This window comes from Malania oleifera, chromosome 7 (genome assembly GCF_029873635.1).
Source record: "Malania oleifera isolate guangnan ecotype guangnan chromosome 7, ASM2987363v1, whole genome shotgun sequence".
In the NCBI taxonomy this organism is placed as follows: domain Eukaryota; kingdom Viridiplantae; phylum Streptophyta; class Magnoliopsida; order Santalales; family Ximeniaceae; genus Malania; species Malania oleifera.
The window spans coordinates 73,053,447-73,068,390 of record NC_080423.1 but is presented as its reverse complement, the minus strand read 5'-3'; the positions used below and the strand labels follow the sequence as shown (position 1 = coordinate 73,068,390).

Here is a 14,944-nt window from a genome sequence, read left to right as displayed (position 1 = left end):
GCCGCATTAGGGGGTCCGAAAGGCTCGTTGGTGGCTGGAGTTCCTATGTGAATAAAAAAAAAAAAAATTATGGGTAGTTTTGTATATTTCTAGAGTCATAATGACTTTGTTTAGAGCTTAAAAGAAAAATATGAAGGACAGGGAAAACAATATAAAAGGGCTAACTTTTTATTATTTGGATATCATAAAAAATAAAAACAAGTAAAGCTTATGTTATTAGTTGATATCTTACATCCCATTCACCTTTAATTTTTTTTTTATTACTTTTTATCATATTTGTACATATTTTAGTTCTTGATATAAAAATATTATGGGAAATTTCTTTATATTTTTCTTTGCAAAATCGTTAACTCAAAAAGAAACTATATATGAATTTCTTTGAATGTTGGATGCAAATCTATGTCTTGTTCGGTAACGTACATGTAGCGTTAAAATTTATTGAAAAAATAATCCATTCAAAAAATGAAGGCCAATCATTAAATTTTGTTTCAATTTTCAATAACTGAAAACTAAAAAAAGAAATATAAAAAAGTGATAACATAAGTAAATGTACCATCATATTTGTCTCTCTTTACTACACATAAATGAAAATAAAAAACGAAAAACAAAAATTTGTCAAACGAACCTCAAAATGTTAACGTATCTAGTGATATAGGAGGGTTAGCACTTGGATTAGAACTAATGAAAATTGAGGTCCCCCTATTCTTATTTCATGTTCTTATTATCTTCTACTTTTTTTTTTGCTAAGACATTATTTTTGTGTTCCAAATTCAAGTTATTTTATGCCCTTAGTTTGTATGCCAAATAAAAGAAGGGCGAAGCGAATAGGAGATGAAAATATGGAATGGGAATTGAGGGTCTTGCTTCTCATTGAATTCATAATAATACTAAAATATACATGATTCTCTCAAAGAAATGACAAGATAGTTTTAATACCATAGTAAATAAATTAATGAGCTTTATTAAGCGTTCTACCATTGTGACAAAGGCGATTTTAATGAAATTTTAAGACTATTTAAAATCAAGAAAGATTTTAAATTATATGCATTTGGTCAACTTTGACAATCAATTGCAATCAATTTTATTGGTATTCTTGGTTTAACCCAGAAGTCGTATTTGATGCATTTTTCGTGTGGAACTAGTATATGTCCCGTGAACCTTAATTTGTCAAATTTGCTTTGACTTTCAATTATTTATTTCATGTAGGATTATGAGATTCTAGTTTATTTTGGAGAAGGGAATTTTTCAACCTCTATCTTTATTTATTTTGTATGTAGAAATGAGAATTCTTTAATCAAAAGACTTTACAAGCTCAATCTTCATATATTTGTTGTTGTATTCTAAATTCTAAAAATAAGGTATAAAGGAAACCGTCTCTCAATTTACCCAAGTTTGGATCATTTTATCTTCATAAGTTTTTCGCATTTTGCATCGAGACTCAATCTTAATGCATTTGCTATTGGCATCCCCTAACTTAAATATTTTCATTAAGTGGAGAAGCTCTGTTGCATAGAAAATTTGCTCCTCAGGAGACAACGCTCAAGGGAAAGAAATATAAAAACAAGTTTAGAGTGAGTTCAAATCATGAGAGACTATTAGGTTACACTGCTTAATCACATCATATTTAAGATAAGTAATTAAATTCTCAAAGACTGTTTAATTTTCAATCAATGGTTATACATTTGAGTTCAAAGAAATACTTACAAGGAAGAATTCCGACGCATAAGATTTATAACTCATCAATTACAATGTAGTATATTAATGTTTGTATCCGCAAAAAGTGATATGAGATCCACATTATCGGAGCCATATCAAAGCACAATTCTCATTTTTGTGGCTTCAAGTCTTCACATGCCATTATGTGATTAGTAAGTAGGTCCTAAGTCGCATGTGGAGGAACCATTCTAGCGTTTCTTACAAGTCGTTTTCTTAATGTTGCGTTTGGGGACATGAATATTAGACCTTGGACTTTGACTTGGGTAAATTTGGACAAATTTTAATACAATTTTATGCAAATTCAAGCGTCCCCCCAAATCATCCACAGTTGAACTGAAATTACCCAAACAAATTATTCTCATTATTCACAAATCTATATTCATTACTATCTACTAGCTAACAATTTCTCAAACATATAGTGCACAAATTAAAATAAACGATTTAATTTTCATAAGATAGTGTTTGAGAGTATGAATTTTTGGGACCCGAATTTAAATTTGCATTTATTTTATAAAAAAGATATGATTTAATATTAAATTTTATTTAAATTTATAAAAACTTGTACCTAAACTTCAAATTTTCACATTCACAAATAAGAGATATTTAATTTATAATACGAAAAAAAAAAACAAAAAAGGAGAACAACAGCAACCCACAAAAGGTCAAGACTCAAGAGGTCTCATGTTGAATAATAATAATAACTTACCATAAGGACAAATAAAACAGGGCAGGGGACAAAGCCCATGGACCGTAAATAACAAGGATTATATATATATATATATATATGTATGTATGTATATACACAAACCTTTTGACTATGAGTAAGATTGACCCATTTTTCCAGTCCCAAATTTGGAAAATTGGGATAGAGTAAAAGCAGCCATTACACTTTAAAATTAAAAAAAAAAAAACCCAAACAGGATACTAATCCCAATGCCATTGGTCAGCCTGTCCCATTTCACCACTTTTATTATATTTAATTACAATTAAAAAATGTCACGTTCCGTTTTCAATTTCATTTTCCATGGTCTTCACGCTTCCAAGTCCGAGGTGGAAGAAGGTACGGAGAAATTTCCAAAGATGCATCGCATCGATGTCACATTCCCTAACTGCGATTATTATAATTTTCGAAATGCGTAGAGGGAGAAAATCCAGGATCAGGAGAGAGAAAAACTCAGGAGCCGGTGGAGCGAGGAGAGAGAAAGAGTGAGATATGTTGGAGGGGGAGGATTCGGGGAGGGAGGGAGAGAGAATGGGAAAGGTCGCGTTGTTCGATGCTGTTTGCCCTTTCGATTCCGGTTTGAATGATTGAGGCTCTTTGCTTTTTCTTTCTTCTGTATTGAGAGAGAGCTTCAAGGAGAAAGAAACAGTAACGGCCAGCGGAAGAGCAACTGCAGCCGTACCCACAGCGCACACCCTCTCTGTGACTTCTTTAATTGTAAGGTAAGGAATCGGGACCCTTCGTGGAAGCTTGGTATTTCCGGAACCCTAGGCATTCCTGTGGCCTCGTCAAAGTTTCCGTCTCTTATTACTTATTAGCCTTTTTCTTTGTTGTTGTTATAATGCTGTTGTTCCTTTCTTTGCGCTTTCATTTGATCTCTTTACTATGAGGTTTCTTCTTTGAATTTCGTACTTTTCAGGCAGATTTATTTGTGTTGTGGGTCTTTTTCGGTGGGAAAATCTCCGCCTAAAATTTCAGTTCGGTTCATAGATTCACTGGTTTCACTTGCTCTGGGAAAACTTCTTTGAATCTTGGCTTTCCTTTGGTTTTGCTTCTGGGTTTGATCTTCTTCGTTAAGAGTGATTCGTGATGGGGAAAGGTGGGGAGGATTATGGTAGGCGAGAGATTTCGTGCTCTAAAGTCCCCAATGGAGAAATCTTTCCGGCGTGGGCGAAGGATGTTCTAGAGTGCGAGACGCATTATTCAGTGAATAGAAAATCTGGGTTGAGGTTGAGCGACGTTGAGAAGCGGCGCAGGATCTATGGTTGGAATGAGTTAGAGAAGCACGATGGTCCGTCGTTGTGGAGTCTGATTCTCGAGCAATTCAGTGATACTCTGGTTCGAATTCTGCTTGTTGCTGCGGTTGTCTCGTTTGTGTTGGCTTGGTATGATGGAAATGAGGGTGGCGAGATGGAAATTACGGCATTTGTGGAGCCTTTTGTGATTTTCCTTATATTGATTGTTAATGCTATTGTTGGAGTTTGGCAGGAGAATAATGCAGAGAAGGCATTAGAGGCGCTCAAGGAAATTCAATCAGAGAATGCCGCGGTGATTCGTGATAATAGGCGAATTCCCGACTTGCCTGCAAAGGAGCTTTTGCCAGGTGATATTGTTGAGCTTAAGGTTGGGGATAAGGTGCCGGCAGATATGCGAGTGGTGGAATTAATTAGCTCAACCTTGAGGGTTGAGCAGGGGTCATTGACTGGAGAGAGTGAAGCTGTTAATAAAACGAATAAGGTTGTTCCCGAAGACACTGACATTCAAGGGAAAAGATGCATGGTTTTTGCAGGAACGACTGTTGTGAATGGGAGCTGCATTTGCTTGGTTACGCAGACAGGAATGGAAACAGAACTTGGAAAGGTGCATTCCCAAATTCATGCAGCTTCGCAAAGTGAAGAAGATACCCCATTGAAGAAGAAGCTGAATGAATTTGGAGAGACCCTTACGGAAATAATTGGGGTGATTTGTGCACTTGTGTGGCTCATGAATTTCAAGTATTTTCTTACATGGGATAATGTTGATGGGTGGCCAAGTAATTTTAGGTTCTCTTTCGAAAAGTGCACATACTACTTTAAGATTGCAGTTGCCTTAGCTGTGGCTGCTATTCCAGAGGGTCTGCCTGCAGTCATTACAACTTGCCTGGCTCTTGGCACACGGAAAATGGCTCAGAAGAATGCCCTTGTGCGTAAGCTGCCCAGTGTCGAAACTCTGGGTTGTACCACTGTAATTTGTTCTGATAAAACTGGTACCCTGACTACCAATCAGATGGCGGTGGCGAAGCTTGTGGCAATGGGTTCTACGGTCAGTAAGCTTCGGGCCTTCAAGTTAGATGGGACTACGTACAATCCTGAAGATGGAAGAATACATGATTGGTCCACTGGCCCTCTGGATGCTAATCTTCAAATGATTGCTAAGATATCTGCAGTGTGCAATGATGCTGGGATTGCGCTATCTGATCATAAGTATGTTGCCACTGGAATGCCAACGGAGGCAGCTCTAAAGGTGAGACTTCTGTGTTTTGCTGTAAGATGCTCTCTTTTTGTAAATCTATATTTGTGATCTTGAATAGTGTGGTTTTTGATATATTGGAGATCAATTTGGCTTAAAGCATGCAGTGTGATGCAGGGGAATGATGGCTAGATTATTGAGTAATGAATTGGACTGATCAGGAAGAATATGGGTGAAATCACAGAAAAAATAAAAAAGAAATAATTGATGGGCATATTAGAATAAAAAATGAAGAAATTGGTGTGTGGGTTGAGAGATTTCTTGCTTTTGGCTTGTTCATCAACATGAATTAGCCAGTGCCTCAATGATGAAAGTTGTGAATAAATCTTGCAAATATATGTAGAAAAGGAATATAAGAGTATGGAGACTGAATTTGATGTATAATTTTATGCAAGAAAAATTCCAACAGCTGTCTTGTATTGGTTTGAGCAAATCACATTTGAATTTAGGTAATTTCATTTTTTGTTTATTTAGTTTTTCTTAAGTAATTTCAAAAACAAGTACTTCCTCAATAAGGAGGAAAAGATAAAAAAGAAAAAGCGAAGGAGTAAATTATGGTGAGATAATGGAATAGACTCATGTGAAGTGTGGCAAAGGCTATGTGATGCGCGGCTGTGGTGGAGTTGATCCTCTTTGGGAGCAAATACCATGTTGAGGATATGGCAGATAATTGTTCTTCCTTCTGTACTTTTTGTATTTGTGAGGATGATTTTTGTTCATCATGGTGTCTCTGTGCAATTAGTGCGGCTAATTGTGTGTCTTTTTCTTAATATGTACTCACTTGGGTTGTTGAAGTAGGTCAAATTGGTTGAGACTCCTCCCTGAATATTTACCTTTATCTTTTCAGGTTTTGGTTGAGAAAATGGGCCTCCCTGATAGTTCTCGTGATCAGTCATTTTCTAGTTCTGGTGATTTGCTACGTAAGTTGAAATTCACCCAATTTTTCTAGTCTTTTCTTAAAAAAAGATTTTAATTTTTAGATTTATCAGAGTTGGATTTCTTCTATTGTGTTGTTGAAGGTTGTTGCCAGCGATGGAATGAAATTGAACGGCGAATTGCAACTCTTGAGTTTGACCGTGAGAGGAAGTCCATGGGTGTTATTGTCAACTCACAGACTGGGAAAAAGTCATTATTAGTAAAGGTTGTCTCTCTGTCTCTCTCTCTCTCTCTGTTCGCACATGTGTGCTTGTCTATGTGTTTGAGCATGTGAGAGGAAACTATTGCTGCTACTATTTGGTTCATTTAATATGTTAGGTGTTTCTATTTTGGCACATGCTCTTTGTTGTCAAACCTTTTTTCTTCATTAAATTAGTATTGTTCCTTTTTATCAGATTAATTCCATGGATTTGACCATCGACAACTTTTTGCAGTAACTAGTAGTTTCTCTACAATTTTCTCTACATGTTTAAAGAAAAATATTGAACATGAAGTCGTCCACTTGATGCTATCTCTAACCTAATACTTTCACCTATCCTTCCTTTTCCCTTGTGGTAAATAAGCATGGGCTTTTCACAGTTGAAAATTTTTTGACTCTGTTTAGAGAATGATGATGGATCAAAATGATCTCATTTGCAGTTGATAGAAAATTAAAGTTCTGATACAAATTGCCAAACTGTCGCAGGGTGCTGTAGAAAATGTGTTGGAGCGAAGTGCTTTCATTCAGTTGCTTGATGGTTCAGTAGTAGAATTAGATCATGATTCAAGGAACCTTATTTTACAAGCTCTTCATGAGATGTCATCGGTTGCACTACGCTGTTTAGGCTTTGCATACAAAGATGAGCTTTCAGAGTTTGCAACTTACGATGGTGATGAAGAACATCCAGCTCATACACTGTTACTAAAACCTGACAATTATCCATCAATTGAGAGTAAACTCATTTTTGTTGGCTTGGTTGGGCTGAGGGTAAGTTTCTGAGATGGAAAATTTTGACATGGTTTGGTAAAACTTTGTTCTGTCTAGAAGATAGTGAAGTAACTTTTATATTTTGTATGACTGTTTTCTTTAGGATCCCCCTCGGGAAGAAGTTCATCAAGCTATTGAGGACTGCAAAGCTGCTGGCATTCGTGTTATGGTTATAACTGGGGACAACAAAAATACAGCTGAGGCAATTTGTCGTGAAATAGGCGTTTTTGGGCCTAAAGAAGACATTCAATTCAAAAGCATAACTGGTAAAGAGTTCATGGAGCTTCGTGATCAGAAAGCTCACCTGAGACGAAGTGGTGGGCTTCTGTTTTCAAGGGCTGAACCAAGGCATAAACAAGAGATAGTGAGGCTGCTTAAAGCAGATGGGGAGGTTGTAGCCATGACAGGTGATGGGGTGAATGATGCACCTGCCTTGAAATTGGCTGATATTGGGATTGCAATGGGCATAGCTGGCACAGAGGCATGTTTCTTTCCTCTTCATTAAGGTCCTCCAAGCATTGGTCTTCAATAAATTAAAATATTAACTACTAAATAGATGATGAAATGCATTAAGAACTTAAATATTTGAGTGGTTACAGGAAGGAAAATTTATAAGGGAAAAGGGGTTTGATAATATAGTGATTTAATGGAGAGTTGGTGTATGTTTTTGATGAAATTAAGTATTTTTTCCAAAATTTTTTTTAATCAAAATAGATTCCTTTTGGAACATTTTACAAAATTGGGTGTGATCACATCTTAAAGGTGCAAAGCAGCTTAATAAAAAAGCAATAGTGCTAGGTTGAGTTGGCTAAGTACTGAAATTGCCAGTTCAATATGAGATTCAATATCTTAAGGCTTGCGCAGTTACTGACAAAAAATATCATGAACTTCACTAAAGAGAACTACGAAAGCTCTTTGTAGGCTGAAAGCTCACTGCACCACTCCCACAATCTCCATGTCATTGGCATATTCCAGTTCTGTTCTCATTGTTACTCATGTTTACACCATAGACATTGTTCTCTTTGCAGGTTGCTAAAGAAGCCTCTGACATGGTGTTGGCTGACGATGATTTTAGTACAATAGTTGCTGCTGTTGGTGAAGGGAGGTCTATCTACAACAATATGAAGGCTTTCATCAGGTTTGTCTTTACATCTGTTATCTCTTACGGCTTTGTGCAGATGTGGTTGTGGAACATGGGTATGTTTATCGGGAATTGAAAGTTTTCTTATACCTGAATTATATGTTTATGATAATACAAATCTGTGTAATAATTATATAAACAACTAAATGAAAGTTCCACTGTTTATTTTTTCCCTGGGAAATTAAGTCATGTTGGATCAGGGAAAATAAGTCATGTTGGATTTGATATAAAAATTTAGTTAAGGGTATTCCTGTGGATTAGGATGGATTTGTGTCATAGCACCTTCTCTTCCATTCTGTATGCATTGTTGTTGGTGTGTCCCAGTGGTAGATACGCTACTTATGTAAGTTATAAACATAATTATGTTGTATCAAATGCATATATTGAAGTGCCACATATTACAAAATGAAGGGATATAGTTGAAGAAGAAATTCAAGAAGTTTTTCTAGTAAGCAATTTAATGAAAACCAAGTTGAAGGCTTAAACTTCAAATTGATGAATGAGGAAAAGCCTAAAACATTGTGATTTAAATGTAAAATTAGTGTCATCGAATTTAAGTATGCATTAAAGAAGATGAAAAATAAAAGTGCTGTAGGATTGGATGACATCTCAATTCAAGTTTGGGCATGCTTGGATGATGACAATATTATTTGGTTAACAAATTAACTTAACAAAAGTTCGGACTAAGAAAGTGCGGAGGAAAAACACTTTACTACCTATATATACAACAATAAAAGAGATAATTAAAATTGTAATTACCGTGGAACTAAATGTATGAGTCATACAATGAGAATTTGAGTAAGGGTGATTGAACAAAGATTACAGTTAGAAATGAGGATTTTGAAAAATCAGTCTTGCTTTATTCTTGGGAGATCAACTACATATGCTATGTATCTATTAATAATGGAAATGTTTAGTGAAAACAAGGGCGAACTAGCTAATGGTTATTGAGACCTATGATGGGGTGCCTTGGGAAGTTTTATGGTAGGTTTTAGAAGAAAAAGGTAGTGTTTAGTGGATTGGCATATTAGGAATATGTACAATAGATAATGGCAATTGAATTACAAGTGTGATCAAGAATTTGGTTTGTGTCTTGTCTTTTTAGCTTTAGTGATGGATGAAATTATTAGGAATTTCCAAATTTCATGGAAGATTGTTGTTTGTAGATGATATTGTGTTGATTGATGATAGTAGAGGTGGAGTAGAACCTAAGATGGAATTTTGAATGGAAGTTTTAGAATCTAGAAGTTTTAAGATAAGTGGAAATAAGTCAAATAACACATAATATATGACTTGTAATTTTTGTCATTTTAGGAGGAATGTTGGAGAGGAGATTAAACTTGGTGGTCAATTAATTCGTAGTGCTTGTAGATTTGAATATACCTTTGGACTAAATATGCAAATTGAAGAAGTTAAAGAAGTAAGACATAGATGTTAAGTGCGTAAAATGGAGAGGTGTTCAAGTACACTGCAGCTGGCCCAACCTAGTAGGGCTTATGGCAAAACTACATCTGATGCTGTTCAACTTATTTAAATTTAATTTGCATAGCCTGAGTTCTCTCTCTACCTACCTATTTTTTTTTTTTTTAAAGTGGTGTCCTTCAAGTTGCATTGTATGTTCATTTTTAGGGTGTGTTTGGTTCGTGACATCTTTCAACATTCCCGGTTGGTGTGATGTCCATGGCATTTGATTCTCATGTTTGTTTTGGGGCTGGAATCTGACATGACAGTAATCCTACATTCCTTGAAAATGAAGGATTCCTACCAAATATGGGAAACCCATTCCTATCCTTCATGGTTAAGGTTAAGTTTCATGGGAATCTTATTTTTGTGACCAAGTGCCCTCACCATTTTGGCCGGTTGGACATTAATGCTGCAATGATACGAATCAAGAATCGCGAATCAAATCGAAAGAGTTGACAAAAAATTTGAAAAATTGATTCCAAGTGACATGTATGTATGTACAACAAATAAATAGGAAAATACATTGAAATTTCAACAAATATGGATCAACCACGTTGATAGGTTGAATAAGGCTTTCCTTTGAAGCAAGTTTTGTAGGTCTAAGGGTTTGTTTGGAACCACTTGTATAGAAGTTCTTTTTTGAAAAAATGTTGAATTTAATTAGTGCTGATAATAAGTATTTAATTGGAAAAGTGTTGAAAGTTATATGTAGTGTTAAATTGTGTTTAAAATAAGTGATATTTGGATACTTATTTTTAATATATATGATTATTTTTAAACATATTTTAGATTACAAATATGAATATTTTTAAATTAACTATTTCATTAATAATTATTTTAATTATTTATGATTAAAATTCAAGTATTTTCGATTAAAAAATAATATAAGATTGGTATTTTTAATCAGCAGTAATCTTTTTATTAATGTTTATTTATAATATATTACTATCATATTAAATTATGATAAAAATGATATTATTAATTAAATTCAAAATTTTAATTTATTTAATGTTAATTTAAATTAATAAATAGTTCTTGTTCAATAAAAAATTGAATTATAATAGCTAATATACGATAATATATAGTTATTTTTAAAAATATTTTAAATGAAAATAATAATATTTTATAACTAAATTTAATTGATAATAATATTAATTTTCTATTTAAAATTTAAATATTTTCTATTAACTAAAATCATATAATATTCTTATTTCTTAATTAACAATAATATTTTTATTAATATATATTTATAACATATGATTATCACATTAAGTTATGTTAAAAATAGTATTAACAATGAAATTAAAAATATTTTAATTTATTTAATTTAAATTTAAATTTATAGATGGTTCTTTTTATTCATTCTAGAGTTTAATTATATTTTATTAATAATTAATAGGCTGTAATGCATAGTAAAATAATTTATGGCATTTTTAATAAACAATTTAATTAATAATTATGTTAACTATTATGGTCCATGATCGCATAAATTAGCGGAAAATGATTTATATAGCCGACCCCACTTGGTGGGACTAAGGCTTGGTTTTGTTATTGTTGTTGTTGTTGTTAACTATTATTTTTAATTAATATTTAAATATTTATATTAATTAAAAATAATATAATATTATTTTTTGATTAACAATTATTTAGTTCTTAGTTTATATTTATAACATATGATTATCATATTAATTTATATTAAAATAAGATTATTAATTAAATAGTATTTTTAATTTTTAATATTATTTCAATTTAATAGATGGTTTTTCTTCTTCATTCCATAATTGAATTATGATTCGTTAATAATTAATATATTTTAATACATAATAAAATAGTATATGATCATCTTCTAATGTACTTTTAAAATTATAAAATAGCCATTAAATTTTCTTATATTTACAAAATTGGCCTCGCCTATGAATAGTGTCACTTATAAGTGGTTAAAATGCTATCTTAGATTCCTTCTCAAAATTCACTTAAAATTTTTTCAAAAAAGTGATTTTGGAAAAGTACTTTTTGCAATAAATGTTTGTTGTAATACAAGTCAAACGCCACTTTTTTGTAAAAGTGCTTATTTTAAGTGATAAGTGCTATAAGTACTTTTTTTTATAAGTGCTTCCTAACCGGGGGGGGCTAAATCCTACAAAATTAGCCATATAAACAAGATACACTGTGACCTTACCATTCCACTTCTATCAAGTATCAGGTTACACTAGTTTCTTTGAAACTATTTCTATGAAACTAAAACACTAGGTCTTAGAGTTCAAGGTACATAAGTACCCAGCAAAAAATTTAAAAAAATTAACTTTATGTTTTAAATGTAAGTTCACATGTTTAACAATGAAAAATTCATGTGTATGCTAGTTTACATGTTTTAAAAAAACATGTGTAGGCTTTCTTTATAAAAAATAAGGTGAGGAATCAAGAAAGAATAATGAAAATTGAACTTCATGGTTTTAAAGAAAATGAATGAATTAAAACAATAAAAATTTTAATTTGGTGTTCAATAAATAGAAGTCATTTTGAATGCATGGACTTTATCTAACTAAAACAAGAAGAAAAAAGTAAATAAAAAACATAAACAAAATTTATTAATATATAAAAATCTAGTAAAAATTAGACCTTTAAATCTAGAGAGTGGAGAAGGAAACGCCCAAACCAAAAGCTCACCCACCTAGTTGACTTTGTTTTCTTCTCGAGACTGGTTTTCTTCTCAACTCTGGTTTTCTTCTAATCAATGGAAGAAATCATTATCAGCTGCTTACTTAACCGTCTGTTCTATGTTTTTATTTTTTATTATTTTATATTCCTTTTTATTTTCAGTCATGCTAACCACAGCACGCCCATGTGTGCACGTTTTGTAATTTTCAGTCCTCATGGTGAGGAATGTGTTAGAAAGAAAAAAAAAAGAAAAAGAAAAAAGAGGAAAATATGCATTAATGGTGCATAACTGCAGTTATCTGTAGATTTTTTCAGTTTATTTCTTAACCCTTGTTTATAAATTTTTATTTATTTATATGCATAGTGGTTTTCCATTTTATGTGGTGGTTGTGCCACTGCAGGTACATGATCTCTTCAAATATTGGTGAGGTTGCCTCCATATTTCTAACGGCAGCTCTGGGTATCCCTGAAGGTCTTATCCCAGTTCAGCTTTTGTGGGTAAACCTGGTCACTGATGGCCCCCCTGCTACAGCTTTGGGTTTTAATCCACCAGATACAGATGTAATGAAGAAACCCCCTCGCAGAAGTGACGACTCACTCATTAATGCTTGGATTTTATTCCGCTATCTGGTAATATTTCAATCACTTTCCCCACTTTTAAAATCGGATTCTACTTTATAGCTGATGTTCATGCATTCTTGACTATAATGCATGCTATATTCACTTGAATCTGTATAATTACATCAGCTCATTAAACTGTACAGGTAATTGGTCTGTATGTTGGCATAGCAACAGTGGGCATTTTCGTCATCTGGTACACGCATGGTTCCTTCTTTGGCATTGACCTCAGTCAAGATGGTCACACCCTTGTCACATACTCCCAGCTTGCTCACTGGGGTCAGTGCTCATCCTGGGATAATTTTACAGTTTCGAACTTCACCGCCGGTACTCAGGTCTTCTCCTTTGATCATGACCCCTGTGATTACTTCCGGGGTGGCAAAGTGAAAGCAACGACGCTCTCCCTCTCTGTTTTGGTTGCCATTGAAATGTTCAACTCACTGAATGCCCTTTCCGAGGATGGGAGCCTCTTGACAATGCCCCCGTGGGCGAATCCTTGGCTGCTTGTGGCAATGTCAGTCTCATTTGTCTTGCATTTTTTGATTCTGTATGTGCCGTTCCTTGCTCAAGTATTTGGCATCGTGCCCCTGAGCTTCAATGAATGGCTCTTGGTTTTGGGCGTAGCGCTCCCAGTGATTTTCATTGACGAGATTCTAAAGTTTGTTGGAAGGTGTACTGGTGGGTTCGGAACACCCAGCAGAAAGAAACACCACAAGTCCAAGTCAGAGTGAGCTAACTTGTCAAAGACTTTGTTGGAGAAGTTGCAGCATCACCATGCTGTATTCTCGTGCTTTTTAAAGAACACATGAATAGTTCAGAATGGTTGCGTTTTCTCGTTTATGTTTTTCTTGGTCCCATCTTAACCTGTTATTACCCTTAGGATGAGGGATTGTTTGGACCTTGAAAAACTGCCTACACTAACATGCATATTTTTATCTTTCTATCACGTCTCGTTTGCGTTCTCTCTGTGCTCGTCCTTGGCAAGCATATGAGAAATTTTACTCGGTTAACAAAGCATTATACGTTTTAAGGATGATTGTGATTTAGAGACCTTGAAATTAGTAAACAAATTTGGTGCACATTAAAGAGAAGGGGGTCACATTAAAGCGAGTGTTTCCCATTCGAAGTCCTAAAACAAGGGTCATCCGCCGCTAGGTATTATGCCTTTTGATTAGGTTAACGCGTGAATAGACCGTATAAAATTGAGTGGTGAGTAATATATTTTTGACTTTTTATCGAGTCGAAAAGATGTCATCTCAGTAGAAATGGAAGTAGTTAATTTACTTAATTTTATAATGACAATAAACTATATGTGAAAATAAACTTTTTTATTAAGAAGGCAGCAGCTCTCTCTCTCTCTCTCTCTCTCTATAGGGGGAGCAGAGGACCATCGCCTTTTATACCCCAGCAACCTACAACTGTGATAATATGAGAAATTAATGGACATGATTTAATCACTGCTCCCACTAACTAAAACAAACATGGTCATCATCTGCGCACACTCAGTTGCTACTATTTTAACTTATTGATTTGGTATCTTTGTGTAACAATTATAAACAAGTTCAATGAGTCTTCTTCAAGGTATGACTATATATACAATTGATCCTTAAAGAAGGGACATTTAGCCGTGGTCATGATCTTGGATCCCAAATCACAATCTATGTCAAAATTTTCAAATTAATTAGGATGATTTAGTAAGCTGTTTATGTACTTATAGTTTATAAATGTTACTTGTAACTTGTAATTGTAAGATGACTTATAAAATTGAAGACTGCATGAGAATAAGGAGGAAAGAAAATGGAAGTTGAAAATTGCCTTCACGTCTCTTAATTAATAGCACAAATTATTCCGAGAAACAACTCTCTAGAGTAAAATTACCGTTTCTTGGTCATTATTCTGATCTCCACATGCACTGTTTGGTTTCTTCAAATCCTCCCTGGAGGATCTTCCAAACAGCACCCTGATGTTGCTTGTTTGAAAAAGTCGAGACTGCAAAACAGCAGGAGTGGATTGCGCATGGGAAAATTTTCATTTTTTTTAAAAACTTTTATGAGAAGTTAATCATCTCTTTCGTTAATGATAAGGGAGAAGAATACATGCGAGAGGTAAGTATGAGAATTTACAAGTTTTCTTAAAAAAAAAATAAATTATTTTATATTTAGGAGCATGAAATTAGTGTCTTGAATTTGGATTTGTGTGAATTTAGATAAAGTAT

At 33.8% G+C, this 14,944-nt stretch overlaps 1 protein-coding gene across 1 annotated transcript; it reads left to right on the top strand.

Annotated features, from left to right (window-relative positions):
* Positions 1 to 2,721: 2,721 nt before the first annotated feature.
* Positions 2,722 to 13,675, top strand: LOC131159567 (calcium-transporting ATPase 4, endoplasmic reticulum-type-like). The gene is made up of 9 exons (XM_058114585.1): positions 2,722 to 3,159; positions 3,357 to 4,939; positions 5,793 to 5,865; positions 5,965 to 6,086; positions 6,567 to 6,848; positions 6,952 to 7,329; positions 7,877 to 7,986; positions 12,513 to 12,741; positions 12,876 to 13,675. Exons 2-9 carry the CDS (start codon positions 3,527 to 3,529, stop codon positions 13,458 to 13,460), a joined length of 3,192 nt encoding a protein of 1,063 aa, XP_057970568.1. The 5' UTR covers positions 2,722 to 3,159; positions 3,357 to 3,526; the 3' UTR covers positions 13,461 to 13,675.
* The last annotated feature ends 1,269 nt before the right edge of the window (positions 13,676 to 14,944 follow it).